This window comes from Gymnoscopelus braueri (assembly GCF_963280865.1).
Source record: "Gymnoscopelus braueri genome assembly, chromosome: 5".
Lineage (NCBI taxonomy): Eukaryota > Metazoa > Chordata > Actinopteri > Myctophiformes > Myctophidae > Gymnoscopelus > Gymnoscopelus braueri.
The window spans coordinates 27158058-27175254 of NC_137606.1; the positions used below are offsets into that span (position 1 = coordinate 27158058).

Genomic DNA, 17197 nt, shown 5'->3' on the forward strand with positions numbered 1-17197 from the left:
AGGCTGAGAAGTATGATTAAAGTGATCATGATTAGAGTGTTTACAAGACGCCCTTGTACAACTGAGGAGGGGGGAAAAGGCTGAACGATCTCTTTGAGAGACAGAAAATAGTGGCAGAAGATGTGCATTTAGTAAAATATCTCCACTTTCCCACAAGATGAACACAGACCTAATTTTCCCCACTTCCTCCCGTGACTATGTCAATAAACTTCGTGATTTCCCCTAGAAATGCTCTAAACGGCCTGTTCGAGCGTGTGTCAGGTTCTTGATCCGACCGGAGCTTTTAGGTGTGAAAGGCATCCGAGCGTTGCGCCAAATGTGGTGACCTATCAATTTCTGTTCCACCCCCTGGCTGCAGCCGTGTTCCAGCGGATGAGGTTTCCAGCAGACGAGGTCAGTTGCTGTCAATCGGCCAATCATCAAAAAGCCACGCAAACGTCACTTTCCCCATGTATTTATCAGCCTAAGCAAAAACATGGGAGACCAGTCCTTGTTCAACAGACTTGTGTTTAACTCCTCACTACTAGTAGCCTGACACTCAGCCTGAATTTTCATTTCGTTTCACTCCTGAATGTGAGGTTAGCGATTCAGAGGGTGGAGCCAGGCTACACTACTAGTTCTTCAGAGATCTTATTCTGACAGGATTGTGATAGCCCAGAACAGACCTCTGAACCCTACGTGCACAGAATATTATTCAGTGGTCGCTAAGCTCATAATCAATCACCTCACTGTTGGAAATTCTTTTTTTCCGACACTAGCACCAGATCAATAGTAGTAGTAGCCCTATTAGATTATTCAGTTATCCGTAAAGGCATATTTATTAACTGTATGAGCTTGAAATTGGAGCAAAACAATTTGAGCGCCTTGAACAAGGAATGGTCATGATTAGATACATCCATATTCATAAGGTTGAAAATAGGTGAGTTGCTCCTTTAAGAAAAAGGCACAAATAAGTCTAGTGTTTGTTAGTTTGGTTTGCTGAGCATGAATACTGTTGTTCACCCACACACATTAAAACTTAACTTGGGAACTTCCCAGTACAACCAGTCAGATACTGTTGGCCACTGAGCAGCTCTGGAGTGGTTGGGGATTCCATGCCCTGCTCAAGGGCACTTCACTGGTATTAGGGGAGGAGTGAGTGTTGGTCCAACCTTTAGGCTAGCGCTGCCCCCAGTGTGTAGTTTAATTTCCCCAGTTATGAAAGAATAAAAATGTCATGAATATAGCCATGTAGATCGATATTTTGTGAAATGCACAAAACACATAAATTACACAAGTAAACTACTCATACATTTGTGCAAATCCATCAGATACAGCACTCATTATTTATTGTTGAAATAATTGCACACATTCTAGTTTGTCTTGGTTTAATTCTTGGAAAAAACAAAAGGATGTAAACAAACCCTTCATGGCTTCAAAGAGCATGACATTTGCATCTATATTCCTCCCATGTCTGTCAATGAAAATGAGCTCATGACTGTGCACAGAGTGCCTTAAGTGAATCAAAAAATAAAATAAAGAAGGAAATATCACAGTTTCACGACTGAAAAACATTCTGTTGACATTCTGTTCTGAAATGTACACTTTATTTTAAACAAAAGTACAAAAACAAATGCCAGATATTTACAATACTTGCATGGTAATATTCACTCTTTGGTCATACTTCCAATTTAATTAGTTTATACAATGTAGGGAATAAACGGCAGCTTGTCAATCTAAAGATATCACATATTGAATTGAACATTCAACCAGAAGCTGAGTGCCCTACAAAGGACTCAGAAATACACTTGTTTCTATATAGTCCGTAATTGTTACCAATTGTTTTAACCTAAGACATTAATTGTTTGACAGTTTATTTATAATATTGAACAGTATAAATAGCAAAGACAAAAATAAAGTCACATTGTTTGCAATTACATCCAGGTGTGATATAGGCTTTTGAGATTTCATAAATGCTCACGGATAACCCTGACCAAAATTGTGAAGTGTCCAGCTGAGTATTTAACATCTGATTGTACACAAATCTGACATGAAAACATAAACCATAGATCACATTGCAAACTGAAACAGTTACTGGTAGTTAACAGGTAGATTTTCTAAAGAATACATGAATCTGTCTATTTTGCAAATCTATTTTCAAATGAACTTCTTAACCTATCAAGGTTCATCTTCAATCACTGGACTCAGTGTTGGCTGACAATAACATACAGTAAATTAATGAAACAGATATTCAACAGTATTACGTTTTCAATCTAAAAAGACTGAATACAATAAACGTTTCTTAATGCTACTAAAATGGTTTGTTATACTTGAAAATCTACCTGTCATATACAGTAATGGCTATATCAAAGCTACATGTGACACACAGTGAATTCAGTACCTGTAAAATCCATCCTGATACGATGATGTTGTACACATAAAATCATGTACCATCCAAAGAACTTTTGTGGCACATCTCCTACTTCCTATAAGGCCAGGGGACACATGCCTGAAAACCCGTAAATCATATGACCCTCTACATCTAAAGCTTATAAGAGTATAACTGTATACCCTTAGCCCTTTCACAAATTCGATCTCAATTTCAACATTTCATGGATAGGCAAAACACAGCCGAAAACAGAATTACAGTGATGACTTTTAAGGTATAGGTGGTAATGTGAGATATGAATAACCAACAAGAAGTAACACATTACTAAGATGTAACAATTGTGAGGGATGTAAAAACCCCCTACTGCACTATGGGTTACAGACGGATATAGGCCAATGGAAGCCATACATCCTTACAGCAAAGGCAACTGGTCCAGTAGCAATTCTACTAGCAGCAACTGAAAAAAAAAAAAAAAGGAAAAAGAAAACCTTTCTTTTTCATTTCCCCACATTCCTTCAAGCAAATGTGAAACCATATTTAATAACAAGCATGTTGGCATGTATCAGTAGTGCAGACAAGTTATGTATATCACATATCCCTTCATTTTTCAGAAAGGGGGACCTTTTGGATGTGCTGTTGGGTGCGAAAATTGTCCCTGAATCCAAATCTAAATCATCTCCATTCATAACGTATGCCCATTTTCAACAGAGCTCCACAGGAGTGTGCAAAAGCTTCTTGTTTCCACTTTTTCACTGTAGGGGGGAAAAAAAACATGTTAGGAATATTGTTTTGAAAATAACGAACAGTTAACAGGTTTCTTCATTATTAGTAGATTTGGATGAAATGCTACATTAATGTGAATCTTCATAAGACAGATGTACTATCCTCTTCAACAGTGGTTTTCAAAGTGGGGTGCAGGGACACAGGGGTTCCAGGGGGTCCTCAGCTAAATTAGTTTAACCAATTTAACCCTATTATACTTTGGCTATTTGATATAGCCGATCTACAAGCACATAATGTGTGCATTGTAAGCTTGTAGATCTACTACTTCTAGATCTGCTTCTTTCAAAATATGTTGAAACATTTTGAATATTTTGTAAACATTTTAACAACACAAGTCTTGCATGGGGGTCCCTAGCACAAAATATTTTCAGATGGGGGGTCTGTGGCCAATTACATATTAATTTGGGGTCCTTGACCGGAAAAAGTTTTAGAACCACTGTACCTTTCACATTCCCATTGGCTGACTCTTGGTACTTTACACCTCCTCAGCTTTTTGGCTGTTCTCCTCCACTTTCTCCTCCAGCTTCTTCTCCTCCTCAGATGATCCATCTTCCTTCTCATTAGTCTTCCAGGTTCCTTGCCTTTAAAAAAAAAAGAATAAATCACTGTTACATTTCTGGATGTGAAATGTTTAAGCTCACTTGATGGGAATCCATCACTTTATGTTTACACAGATGTATACAACACTGCAAACTTGTTATACTTAGTGACACAAATGTATTTGTAAAATGATTAATTTGGACTTCTTACTTGGATTTCTTCATGTAAACCCAGTATGCCAGGCCAACTATCACAGTGGCAACGAGAAGGCCGACAACAACTCCAACCACCAACTTGGTTTGGTCAGTGTCAACCGGCTGGTCTGTAACATAATATGAAAGAAACATCAGATAACCGCGGTGGAGCTTTCAGTATCATACCCCAACCCATTCAGGGAAATGAATAGAAACAATAATATGCCTAAATAAACGCATGAATGAATGAATGGGCATACTAGTGCTGTAAATGTCCATTATATTTTTAACCACATGAACCCTAGTGTCCTTATTCTGGGCATGTAATAATGGGCGAACATTTGGCAGAAATAGGCAAACATTCCGCGAAAACAGACGATCTATAAGCTCACAACGTGTCGCGTTGTGAGGTTTTAGATCACTATTTGACTATTGACAAAATATTAAGGGTTTAAGTGGTTAAGTAATGCACTGTACATAACAAAAGTCTCTCAAGATATATTATTTCACTATCTATATCAGTGGGAAAATGGACAATATATAGAGATTTTGTCAGGATGCTGGAAGCTCAACTCCCCTTACTCTACTGTAGTAGAGCTGTATAGTAATTCCATACTTTAAAGCAGTCGTGTATAAGCAACTGCTGTACCTACACCAAACAGTTCAAAGACTAATTCCACTGTGGTGATATCCTAGGTGGGGTTGAACTGAGAACCCAACTCAATCATCCAAACAACATGAATAATGAGACACTTGTTTATACTGACTTCTAGCATCTCCTCCTTTATTCCCCTTTTCATACAAGTAAGAAGACCACTACAACTTACCTTGTTTATCCATTCTCACCTCCTCAACAAATACTGAAATCAGATATAAAATAACATTAACGTCCAACCGAAGAGACAACGTTGTTGGTCAGACAACTGTTTTGCAAGCTACAGTAAATGAGAATCTCTACACTACATTACAGACTATTTCTGCATGCACATAAAGAATGTGATTCAAAGAGAGGAAAGGATAGAGCCCAGCATCCCGATAAAAAGACAAATTGTGAAGGCAGAAGAATGGTGAAATGCTGTCCAACACAGGCATGAAAGACAGCAGAGACTGAGAGTGATACTGTATTGAAGAGAGTGTACCCAAAATGATTGCATGCAGGATAATTCCATGATTCAATTTTTATGTAAAAATGTCACTGTTTTGTCAAGACATCATGCAGACGGATGCAGAGATCTTCTGTCCATACTACCACACTGTACTTACATGATGACACCTTTATCTCCTTAGAGTCTTGTCCGTGCTCATTGTACACATAACAATAGACGGTGAGATTGGCAGTAGGCACCACATTGAGTGTATGTGTTATCTTCCCATTGATGAAAGGGGTCTCATCAGTCTAAATGGTGAAAGAAAGCACAGGTTGGAATATTTGATTTGTTCAATTGAGCTTGACTGGCAGGTTCTTGAAATAATCATATCTTCCACAACCAAGTTTATACAGTGACATTCACAATGTTCATTTATAGGCCAATATTATACTTGAAGTACTGGCAGTACAATGTACATTTAGCAGCTTCCTCCACGTAACCTTTTCAAAACATCTCATTTTTAAATGTTATTCCACCACACCCCACTAGGGGATAGTGTGGATTTACACTGGCTCAGCTGAAAAAGGGAGTGTATCCCTTTGTGATAAAGGCCCATGGGGAAAACTGCAGACAAAGGAAAATTGCCAACAACATTTCTACTTCTAAATATGGAAGATGATGTGTTTGCTTTGTAACACACACACACACACACACGCACACGCACACGCACACGCACACGCACACGCACACGCACACACACACACACACACACACACACACACACACAGGTAGTACCCAAACAAAAAGAGCCTTTGTGGACTAATGCATAATAAACAGGATGTGTGTCAGAGAACATGGAGAGATGTTCTTTTTGAAAATGCTAAGAATTGCAGTGAAAATATCAATGAGAATACTTGCTGGACGAAAGTTGGGACAGGATTCAAATCCTTTAAGGACATAGCGGGTAACATTCACTTAATGTGTAATATTATCTGAATGTTAAATTAGCTAACATATTAATATATGTCTCATATTTATATTTCATTAAAGGAAGATCAAATAGACTCTTTTTTTATAGTGTCACCACCTCACCAATCTGATCATTCTAAAGTAATGCCTAATTTATACTCCAAGGCACAACGGTGTCCGACAAGAACTGATCTTCATGCTAACAACTTAGCTAGTTGTTAGTAGTTAGTTGTTAGCTTGAAGATGGGGTATCAATTGAGCTTAAGATGTTCTTCACAGAACAATTTCAAGAACTCTTTGAAGATCTTGAAATGTTGCTTGAGATCCAACTTGAAGTTCTATAATCACATTATGAGGTATGGTTCCCCATACAGTACATTTACATATTACATATTCCCACACATTTAATACATATTTTATATCTGCGCTAAAGCAATCTGGGAACCCAGAACCAAATAAGAATGAAAAACAGCGCCCTCTGCTGTTTGTACTATCTTACTTGGCTCTGGGACAATGGCGACGTAGCACCCGTGCGCAAAGGAAACCGGGGTTTTGGTCTGCCTTCAGCTTTCACTTCCGGTGGTGCCACTATGTTTTCATTCCCACTAACAATATTTCTACACGGAACACTAACACCACTTCTCCCAGAGAACATGGATCGTTTTGGTTATAAGCCCACTTGTTTCTATGATGAAAGAGTAAGTTAAAATGTGAATATCTTTCCGTGGTTTTGTCTGCTCCGCGGACGCTATTGTTAAATTAGTTTGGGTTTGTTTTGAGGGGGAAAGATCGACGGACACGTGAATCCCGCCCACTACATTTGATTGGGTAAAGCGCGGCCTGCTTCCTGATCTGAAGGCACGCCCACTTGTAGCCCAGTGCGTACATGTTATGACGAGCCTTCACGACAGATTCCAACGCAGAGCAGAATCTGTTCTTGAGAGATTAGCGCTAAAGTGATGTGATGTCTCTTACTTACAAAAGAGACTGTGAGGTACACACCTTATGTATGGTATATTTGATATTGCTGTTTTGCTATTTGACATTTTCCTTTATTATGATTATTTTTTACAATTCGTGGAAGCTTGAACATAAAATAATTTCATCCACTCTTTTAAGCCTGTAAACATGCGATGTGACAAACTTGAAGTTGATTTACCTGCTATAAATAGAAACAGCATCTAAAGCTGAATACTATAGGTGCTGTGGCAATGGATTTGACTATGTGTTCTTCCTATAAAAATGTAAAGGAAAAAAGAAAAGGAAAAATAACTATGTCCAATAGAGTTGGAAACCTTTGTCATGAGGATCATTTAAGGTTTTCTTAGGGGGTGCTTAGATGAGCATGTTTGCTTACCGATGTTCCATTGATGCTCCAGGTAACAACAGGCTTTGGGGAGCCCTCAGCTTCACAGTAAAGGACCTTATGCTGGCCATCTTCCCCACGGCGCTTGTACAACTGTCTGATAACTGCACCACCTGCAAAAAGACAGACATGCCACTTGAGCTACAATACATCAGACTAAAGCATGATTCAAATTCAATTAAATAAAGGAAATCCTAATTTCAAATGAGCAGCTTAACAACAGTAACAAACAACAATATACAAACAAACAAATAGACAATTGAGCTAAAATGTGGAATAAAATAATCTTGATAAACAATACAGAACCTTCAGAGCGTTTAAGTCAGTTTAACAAATAAAATAAAATAAGTAACAATTTTGAATCACAATTAGATTTACAAGCAGGTAAAACATAACAACGCCAAGACGGAAACAGGGAAGTTTCACTTGCAAGAACATGTCCAGAAGAAGCCAAAATGCTTGCTGCTTTCCGGAGGATTGATTGGATACAGAAAGAATTCATGTCTCTTTGTTTCACTGCGATGATCTTAGAAAAGATTTTAACAATGCTGTTCAGGTGGTTTCTATCTTTTACTGTGAGGCTGTGAAACCAGTGGATAAAGGAAAAGCTCAGAAGACTCAATAAAAGATTGGTTAAAAAAAAAAAATGGTTTGGCAGAAAGGCAATTTAGTTTGTGGAGAATGTGAATTCTCTGTTGTCCCATCTTCACAATAGTGTCAATGTTAACATACTGTAGCATTTAAGTTTTTATCCCCCCAGGATCTAAAATTTGTGAGAGCATTCCCATTGCCTGATTCTGATTCTCAGAGAAAGGACAGGGACAATGTAGTCATCAAAGAATTTGATCAGAAAGCTAGAGAGTGGGTGAAAGGATGCACCCTTGTAGTCATAGCTACGGAGAAGTTCACAGTACAAGGTCGTGATGCATAATAGTCACAGAGCAACCTTTCTATTAAAAGAAGCTCCACAGTACAATTTGGTGATGCATATTAAAGTCACAGAGCAACCTTTCTATTAAAAGATGGGGCTGCATCGTGTTGAATGCTGATGAAAGGTCTCTAAACAAAAGCATGTGCTCGCGTCTTTACTGTCTTTTTGTTTTTTCAAAATTTAGAGTAGCCAATTATTTCTTTACCATTTTTTTAGGGAGCATCGCATTTCTTACCTTCGACAATAAGCTCAAAAGAGCCTTTTTTGCTGATAGCTCCGATGGTCACTTCACACTCATAGCGGCCAGAGTTAGAATAGGTCACTTCGTCAAACTTGGGTTCCCCATCAAGCTTAATGCTATCCTAATTAAATAAATAAAAAAGAAAATTAGAACTATCAACAGAATAGACACACAAATGTACAGTACATACTGTATATTAATACAATGGCCAACAAAAATACTTGGATGGTGGGTGTCTGTTAATATTGGGTATCAGCACACCTCAAACATTGTGTATAATCAGCATTCTATATCAATACTAAATCAATACTCCTGAAATATTCAATTGCATGTAACAGTAAACAAACTGTAGCAACCATTTGTTGGACTAGAAAGTGGTTACCAAACAACACAGCTTTTGTTTACTGCTTGAAAGTGTAAAAAAAGATAAACACTTTCTTTTCAGTGGTAAATGGCCATGGTATAAGTACAATACTGCAGGATATGGTGTCCAGATATAGGGAACACCAGGATTACTTTCCAATATCAGGACACTTTGTCGCACTTTATCACTTGCGTATACTGTATATGCTTTGATTTACACAGAGCAGTCCTACCTTGGTCCAGGACACTGTTGCTACTTCAGATGCGTCAATATGCAGGCTCACAGCCAAGGTCTCACCAGCTCTCTTCAAGATCTTCCCAGAGGGGCTTAAATTCATGTCCAGGTCTAAAAGGGAGTACAGCATCATTAAAAGACTGTTTAAGAACCTTGCGGAAAACATTTACAGCACTCCTGCAGTAGAAATTACAACCTCCCATTCCAATACATCATCACCCAACCACAAATGAACCACAGTTGTCACTGTTAACACTGCTGTGCCAAAATACAACTAACTATCCTCTATAGAAAAAAACAATGTGATGTATGGCAAGGATTAAGACTAGTAAGTAGTACAATTAATATGTTTACATTCATTGTTTGTCTTTCTGTGGCAACACAAGTGCGTTCCAATCTTTAATACACGTAATAAACACAGTACTACTTACAGTTGACTGTGATGTTCTCGGAGGCTTCAATCTTAGCATCGTCGGTAAGAGAGCACTTGTATTCACCAGTGGCAGCACGAGTGACTACACCTGGCAAGGTGTAGGTGTTTGAATTCTCCACTTTCACCACCTCTCCCTTTGAAGTCATAGTGGTATATTTCAGCCATCACACATAGACATACAGTATAGGTTTCATTAATAGAGAACCAATGTTGTAACAGTTTTAGAGATGTATTGTTGTTATAACATGTTTGAGCTTTTGATGAAGAATATAGTCAATCTCTTACCTTAATGTGAAAGTTAAAGCTGGCAGGAGCTGGGTTTCCATCTGCCATGCACTTCAGGGTCACGTTGTCTCCCTCTGTAACAACAGCCCCTTCAGACATTACCTGGAGACTGATCTGTTCGGTGGGATCTGTAGAGGGATAGGAGAGCAGGTGAGCCGTCTTGCCTCAAGGCAAAAAAAGTAAGCAGGGGGGTGAACACTGGCTGCTGAGCCTATCAATAGTCTAGTTAGGACTGCACTGGGATTTAGACATTGGGATCGAACTTGTGTACTCACAGGTGATGGAAAAAGTCACTGGAGCAGAGACTTTCTCTGTTCCCACAGAGAGCTGGGTAACACAGGTGAACTGGGCATCTGTGTCTGCCTTCTCCGCAGTGTACTGTAGTGTGGAGGAAGTAGTTGACAGGCCAGTATCGGGGTCCATGTGCACTGAAGCATTGATTATGATTTCTAAAGCGAAAGCAAACAACACTCATTAAAACAAATGGCATTGTAGAGTCTAATAACGACGGTCCAGTCCAAAAATGAGGAAATGCATACATGTTCAACTATGATCCAACGTTCATGCTCATCATGAGTTTCCCTTTTACTTTGGCAGGTATTTCCTAGACTAGACAAAAACTTGTCAAATGCCAATTTGTCATACCTTGCTCAGATGTTCAGCTCTTTACAATGATAAATCAGGTTGAAATACACACCTTTGCCATTTGCCACCAGAGGTAGCTTGTTTTTAAACCATGTAACATTTACAGCTGGATAGGCATCTTCTGCACGGCACTGCCCCAACTGCAGAACAGGTGATAAGAACAGAAACAATAGTGAATAAAATGGAAAAGACCTACATTTTACACAAGTAAGTAAGGTCGGAGTGGCTTCATGTCGGTATCGGCCAAGAATAAGGATCTCTTTTTCAATGGATTGCTGAGGTGCAATGCAACCCAGGACTTACCGCACAACTTACCCAAGCTGCGCTGCTCATACTGAGTTGGTGGTGGCCAGGATCTAACCCAGGACCTTGGGGTCCAAAGGCAAGTACTCTACTGACTAAGCTACCTAGAGAACTGCATTTTATATCTAAAATAATAACTTTAGCATAAATCTAAGCCCCATTTAATCAATCACACAGCTGCCAAAATGAGGTCTTTCAGTTCATTAATAGAATTTGAGGGCTCTCCTTTCCTAAGCAATAGACCATGCAATGCCTAAAGCATTACTAAAGCATCTCTCCTTTGGGTCTGTTAATTCGAGAGTGTGTGTGTGTGTGTGTGTGTGTGTGTGTGTGTGTGTGTGTGTGTGTGTGTGTGTGTGTGTGTGTGTGTGTGTGTGTGTGTGTGTGTGTGTGTGGGGGGGGGGGGGGGGGGGGGGATGCATGCTGTTAACTAATTCATGAGAATCACATCAAAGAAGTCATCATTCCAGCAACATGGCGTTTGGTACGCCTCGAGAAGCCTTAACTCCAATGATTGTGCTTTTCCCATGATGCTTTCCTGCTTAAAATAATGTAGGTATAAGCAATTATATAAAAAAAAAGCCTACCTTAACTAGTTTGCCAATCTCTAGTTCTTCAGCTTTGTCAGCAATCTCCAGCCTGGATGGAGCCTCTGCAATACAAATTGAAAATAGTGTCAATGAATTGTTCATTATTTATACAGATGCATGCATATCATCAGCTATTCGTGCAATTACATTTATGACAAATTAACAATAACAATGAAATTAAGAGTATAGAATGTGTTCATGTTCCATGTACTCACTGTGGATCTTCACAGAAACAGGATATTCTCTGATGTCAAACATTACTCCAGAAACCAGCATGCAGGTGAAAGTCTTCTGGTCACTGAGGGTGACTTCGGAGATGAGCAGACTGGAGTTTTCGGCCAAGCTCACGCGGCTTTTGTAGTTGTCAGTGGCGATGACTGAGGCATTCTGGTCGTGCGGCTTGACAATTAGATCACCTGAAACACTTTCTCCTTTGTCCTGGGGAGCAAAGTTTGTACATTTTGTTACCCTTCTGCCAGCTAAGTTCTAAAAACTGTAAAAGTAATTAAAAAAAAAAAAGTAGAGTGTCAAACTCTAAGCTATAGGTTAATGAGTAAGAACAGTTGCATTTTCTATTAGATGTAGAGACTGCATGTTTCAGACACAAGGTATCGCAAGGTGAAGTGTTGGTACTGTATCAGTTACCACCTGTCTCCCTAAATAAATGAATGAGGAAATGTATAACTTACGTATTTCCATTTAGTGATCAACAGGCCTGTTGGATTTGCAGCTCCATTGTTGCATGGCACCTGAAGTGTTTCCCCATATTGGCCGATGACAGTTTCCAAACTGTTCACTGAAAGTTAGAGGAAAAAAAGACACATTAAAACTTAATTTTCATCTACTTTGACACAGGGGCTCAGCCTATTAACCACAGCCATGACAACCTTCTGACTCAAAAATACACTTTTGACACTGACTTTTACACTGAACCTGTAAACATCGTTATGGAGGCAGAATGTGAGGGGGAGAGAGCCGGAGTAAGCATGAATATACAAATCCGTAAGATATTGCTCAGTTTACCATGAAAATGTTCTCATAGGGCAGTCCCACCAGAGCTCACATGAAGGTTATCTTAAGGCAGATGAAGCGACTGCAAAGTAACATAGCAATGGTGCCATCCAGGCAAAGCTCATCAGCAGTCCGAGAGTGTATGTATGAGAACAAATGAGTTCCTAATCATGGTTATAATGTATTGAATAAACAGCAAATAAAGGCTTGCAGAGAAGCACATAGCGAGGAGGATACTTAATTGGTCTCTTTGTATTCAAACCTGATAGTCTAATTAAGGGCGGTTTCTCACTGGATCCGTTTGAATCGAAGCGTTCCCCAGTACGCTTGGCTGGCCAGCATTCACACTGCCCAAGATCCAATCGCATCAGAGAACACTTGCATGTATACCCCCGATCCTATAGGTGGCGGCATGCACATAGTGTTTCTTCTGTGGACACAGACGTCATCAACTATGCGACACTGTTTGTGGTCGTCGCGCAGAAATATAGGCTGGAGAGCTATGCTGGGGAGGGGAGGCGATCTATGTAAGTGCACGGTCTTTGGGGAGCCTCGCCCCGAAGCGGGGAGAACGCACTGAGCGCTCAACACAGTGAGCGCACAGAAGTCAAGCCACAGACTTCTGTGTTGTTGACGGACAACGGATGTACGCTTATGAGAAACAACACAAATAAAACCTGGTGAAACACTTGTGTGCATTAGCGCAAGATGAGGATACAGGAAACATTCAGTCTAAATGTCCAATTTGCTAACCTTCACAACTACTAATACTTTTGTATTTGAAACTTTAAATTTCTCTAAATATTATAAACTTTCACGACAGCTTAAGTACAAAAATATATCATTTATGAAAAGGCAACTATAGCCTATACAGTGAAGTCCGACTGAATGACTGAAACCTTGTATTGTGAATTGTACTTCCATGTACTGTTTCTCATGTCTCATGTCTAAATAAAGTACATCAATCCAACGTCTTTTCTTTTTTGACTCTCTTGGTGTGGGGATTATCTGGCACATGTATGTATCTGTTATGAAAGAGAAATTGCATCATGAGTGAAACGGCTATAGTCCTTGGGAAACTATAAACCTACGTAGGCCTACATCTAAATGAGTTACCATATTTACTTACAAATTTCAAATTACAAAGCCTTATAAGCTATATATTTCTGGGATGCATAGTAGCTGAAACTCCACAAGATACCCACAAGATATACTATATGCGCTGCTCGCGCACCTGAAATGCGCGATGGAGACCCGCCAATGTTTCATGACTGATAGACATGAAAGAAGGCCCTTTACAGCTAATAGAGAAATTTTAATTTTAAGAATCGGTTCAGAATTGAATGAGTAAAATTGTTAGAAAGGCTCCCATAATATAAGTTTATTATTATTTCAATTGTTATGTTCCACCTTAAGAGTAATATGCACCAGCCCACCTTAACACACTCTAATGTGTGAGGGGGCCGTGATTTTGCCATAACTTCTTTCATTTTTTTTAAATATATATTTTTAATGTTTATTTTATTTTAAAGTGGAGTATCCCTTTAAGTGCGCAATGCATTCTGGGGCGTTTTCATTCATTCAGTAGCACCGGCTAGAAGAGCAGTGTTTTTGTTGGCTGTTTTTGTCGAGTTTATATACCGTCACCTATTCCAAATAGCGGGCCACTTCCGTCTAATGGTACGCTTGCTTTCACATTGCAGCGTACCGTACCCGAAAACGCATGATCCGGATCCGAAACTGCCTCCGGAGGTGGTTTCGGGAACGGAACGGTTATCCGTTTCGCGGGTCGATTCGCTACATTCACACTAGCCAAGCGGTCTGGAGCGCGCACCCGGGACCTGAGTGTGAAACGGCTCTAATACAATCTACACACAAACCAACAGCAGCAAACTATAATGCTGCTACACATAAATTTAAATCTTGTTTAAATGGAAGTGCAAATTTTTCTGTGATATCAGTACAGTGATTGCCTGATATCACCTAACCAAACTTTTGACAACTTCTGACTTTACTGTCAAATGTCCTGAATACTTCAGATCTGATTTGTACCTTTTGGGTGACATTTGAAGGAGAGCAGGCAGGGCTGTTTCATTCATCACTTTCTGTCATATAAAATTGACCTTAATTTCTAAAGAAGAACTCATTTACAAAATGGTATGCATTTATATAGTGCCTTTATCCAAAGCGCTTCACAATGTGCATTACATTGACCCATTCACACAGACAGCAGAGGAAACCATGCAAGGCACCAACCTCTTCATCAGGAGCAGTTTGCTCAAGGATACTAGTAACGACACTAACCCAGGAGGAGCCGAGGATCGAACCGGGGACCATTCCCAAAGCGGCCACTCTATACCTCCTGAGTCACTGCCGCCTCAAAGTGATACTTGAATGAAATGAAAGTGTCTCCTGCACTTGAATGAGCTACAGCTAGATTAGTTTCCACAAAGAACAGATCCACACAAGCTGAATGGATAAGACACAAGATACCATGTACAGGTATCAGGGAAGGGAATTAATTCTCTGTGCAACTACTTTTGATGCATAAACTATTGTCATTGTATCTACTATCTGTAATGTTTGACAACTGTAATGGGGTTTGGAAAAGTTTTAGGGAGACCCACATTAACCCATTAAGACCGGGAACGCATCTGTGTCATTTTTTTTTATTTCTTTGGGCTATTCAAAAATAGCAGATCTACAAACTCATAGCGCGGCACTGAGTGCCGTACTATGAGCTTATAGATCTGCTATTTTCGAAAAATCTGTGCAAATCTTTGAATATATATATTTTTAAAGTTAACATTTATAACTCAAATCTTTGCTTCTGGAGGTCCCTGGAACAAAATATTTTACAAATGTTCGCTTAAAAAATATATATATTCAAAGATTTGCACACATTTTCACGATTTTTCAAAAATAGCAGATCTACAAGCTCATAGCACGGCACTCTGTGCCACGCTAATCTGCTATTTCTTAATAGCCAAAGAAATTACACAGATGTGTCATGATGCGACAACATGTAGGCTACTGATGCTGGTCAAGAACACTAATCAATTTCTTTTCCAGAAATGATTCCTGGGTCATGGCGTGATGTGGTTGGGTTTGTCAGTTGCCCAGACCTGTTATAATGGTCAAGATTTTTGTTGTTTGCACAAATGATTGCACAATCTGTTGAGGATGTTGAGCAAGATAACAAGAAATATAGCAGATCTACAAGCTCACAACACGTTGGCACACAGCTAAGTATTTAGTAGTACACACACACACTTTGTGCTACATCCACAGCATTACAAATAAATCCGTTAGGCTCAGGTGATGAATGCTTGTTGTGATGTCATCAACTAAAGTCAATCCTCGAAATGCATGCAAAATTAGCTTGTACTGCTTCCAGCTTTCGATGGCATTAAATAATAGCAGAGTGGGAAAGGCTAAAGCACTAAGGAAGATCACTTCATGTTCCTGATTAAGGTACCTTGTATCCCCAAGGACAGGAGGGATGGGAGAAAACAGCTCAACAGCCCACAAGGGAAATCATCTGCGTTCCTGTCTCTATGCAACACACCGATTTAAAAAAATATATATGAGTAAAGGCTGTGCAGTAAATGGTGATGCCATGTTGCAAGAAAGAAGACATACAAAGAATCTATTGCAAATACCCTAGCTTCAGAATGCAGAGGTGTGAGGAAAACATAACTCCAACCAGATCAATATTCAGGTTGAGACCAGACTTCTACAGTGAATTCTGTTTGTCCAAACAGCAAGAGATCAAAGAAAACTCTATATGACATTTTGCTTGACCTTCCAATTCTATTTGTGGATCGATAAACAAGATCTAAAAACTGCCATCTCACGTGACTGAGCTGAGTAAGGAAAATAAAGACATTTACAATTCTGGGATTACTGGATATTTACTTGAGTATTCTCCAAATAACAGAAGTATTTTTCAGTCAACAGCCAGTTTTGAATAATAATAGCTATTTGCTAGCTTACTTCCTCCTAAGTATGTTGAGTTTTAGGAAATATGTCTGCATAGGATTGCAGTTAGGTTCCTTTGCTTTGGCAGAATGGGTGGTTCCTATAAGATATCCCATGTGTGGTGAGGCCAATGAATTACATCAACTTATTTTAATGGCTTATTGAATTTGAACGTCGGCTTCTTCTGCCAAATAAAATACAAAAACTATTTGGGCAAAACAGGTACCTAAATAGGAATGTTCCACTGTACTAGGTGATAGAGACACAGATAATGCCTTTAGGGTGTTAAGATATTTATTGCCTTGGCAACGTGCCTATAACTCACACTGCTTGACATTCGAGACCATTTCCATGTTTCAAAACAAGTTGTTGTTGAGAACTGGAGGTGTTTTGTCCACATGTTTGGAACTGCTAGTTACCTCCGCCAATGGAGGTGGATGGAGGTTATTTCACCTGTTAGCAAAATATGTGTCTGTTAGAATTTAATTAGACTTGGTTTGAATGGAAGGGCTTTTCATGAAAATTGGTGGAAATGATGAGTATGCTGCCACAAAGAGATTATTAACTTATGCAGTGAAAAGGGTAAAAGGTCAAGGTCACAATCAAGGGTAAGGCTTGTACAGACACCTTTCTCCTTAGTCTATCATTGCCGTTGCCTGTCTATGTCTCTCCATTTCTCTGTCTGTGTACCTGTCTGTCTGTCTGTCTGTCTGTCTGTCTGTCTGTCTGTCTACCTGTCTGTCTGTCTGTCTGTCTGTCTGTCTGTCTGTCTGTCTGTCTGTCTATGTGTCTCTGTCTCTCGGGCTGATTGCCTGTCTCTGTCTCTCTGTCTCTCTGGCTTTGTGCCTATCCATGTCTCTCTGTCTTTCTC

At 39.5% G+C, this 17197-nt stretch overlaps 1 protein-coding gene across 1 annotated transcript in view; it reads right to left on the bottom strand.

The window, feature by feature from the left end:
• Positions 1-1306: 1306 nt before the first annotated feature.
• LOC308084913 (CD166 antigen homolog A-like) overlaps positions 1307-17197 on the bottom strand; it is a 30691-nt gene continuing 14800 nt past the window's right edge. The window contains exons 2-16 of the mRNA XM_080427898.1: positions 12024-12130; positions 11550-11772; positions 11332-11396; positions 10494-10581; positions 10072-10245; positions 9797-9924; positions 9510-9645; positions 9077-9189; positions 8475-8601; positions 7300-7421; positions 5149-5281; positions 4713-4745; positions 3902-4013; positions 3594-3732; positions 1307-3120 (exon numbers count right to left, since the gene is read on the bottom strand). Coding sequence (XP_080284024.1) covers positions 3627-3732; positions 3902-4013; positions 4713-4745; positions 5149-5281; positions 7300-7421; positions 8475-8601; positions 9077-9189; positions 9510-9645; positions 9797-9924; positions 10072-10245; positions 10494-10581; positions 11332-11396; positions 11550-11772; positions 12024-12130 — 1667 coding nt within the window. The 3' untranslated portion in view covers positions 1307-3120; positions 3594-3626. The remainder of the gene's footprint in view (positions 3121-3593; positions 3733-3901; positions 4014-4712; positions 4746-5148; positions 5282-7299; positions 7422-8474; positions 8602-9076; positions 9190-9509; positions 9646-9796; positions 9925-10071; positions 10246-10493; positions 10582-11331; positions 11397-11549; positions 11773-12023; positions 12131-17197) is intronic.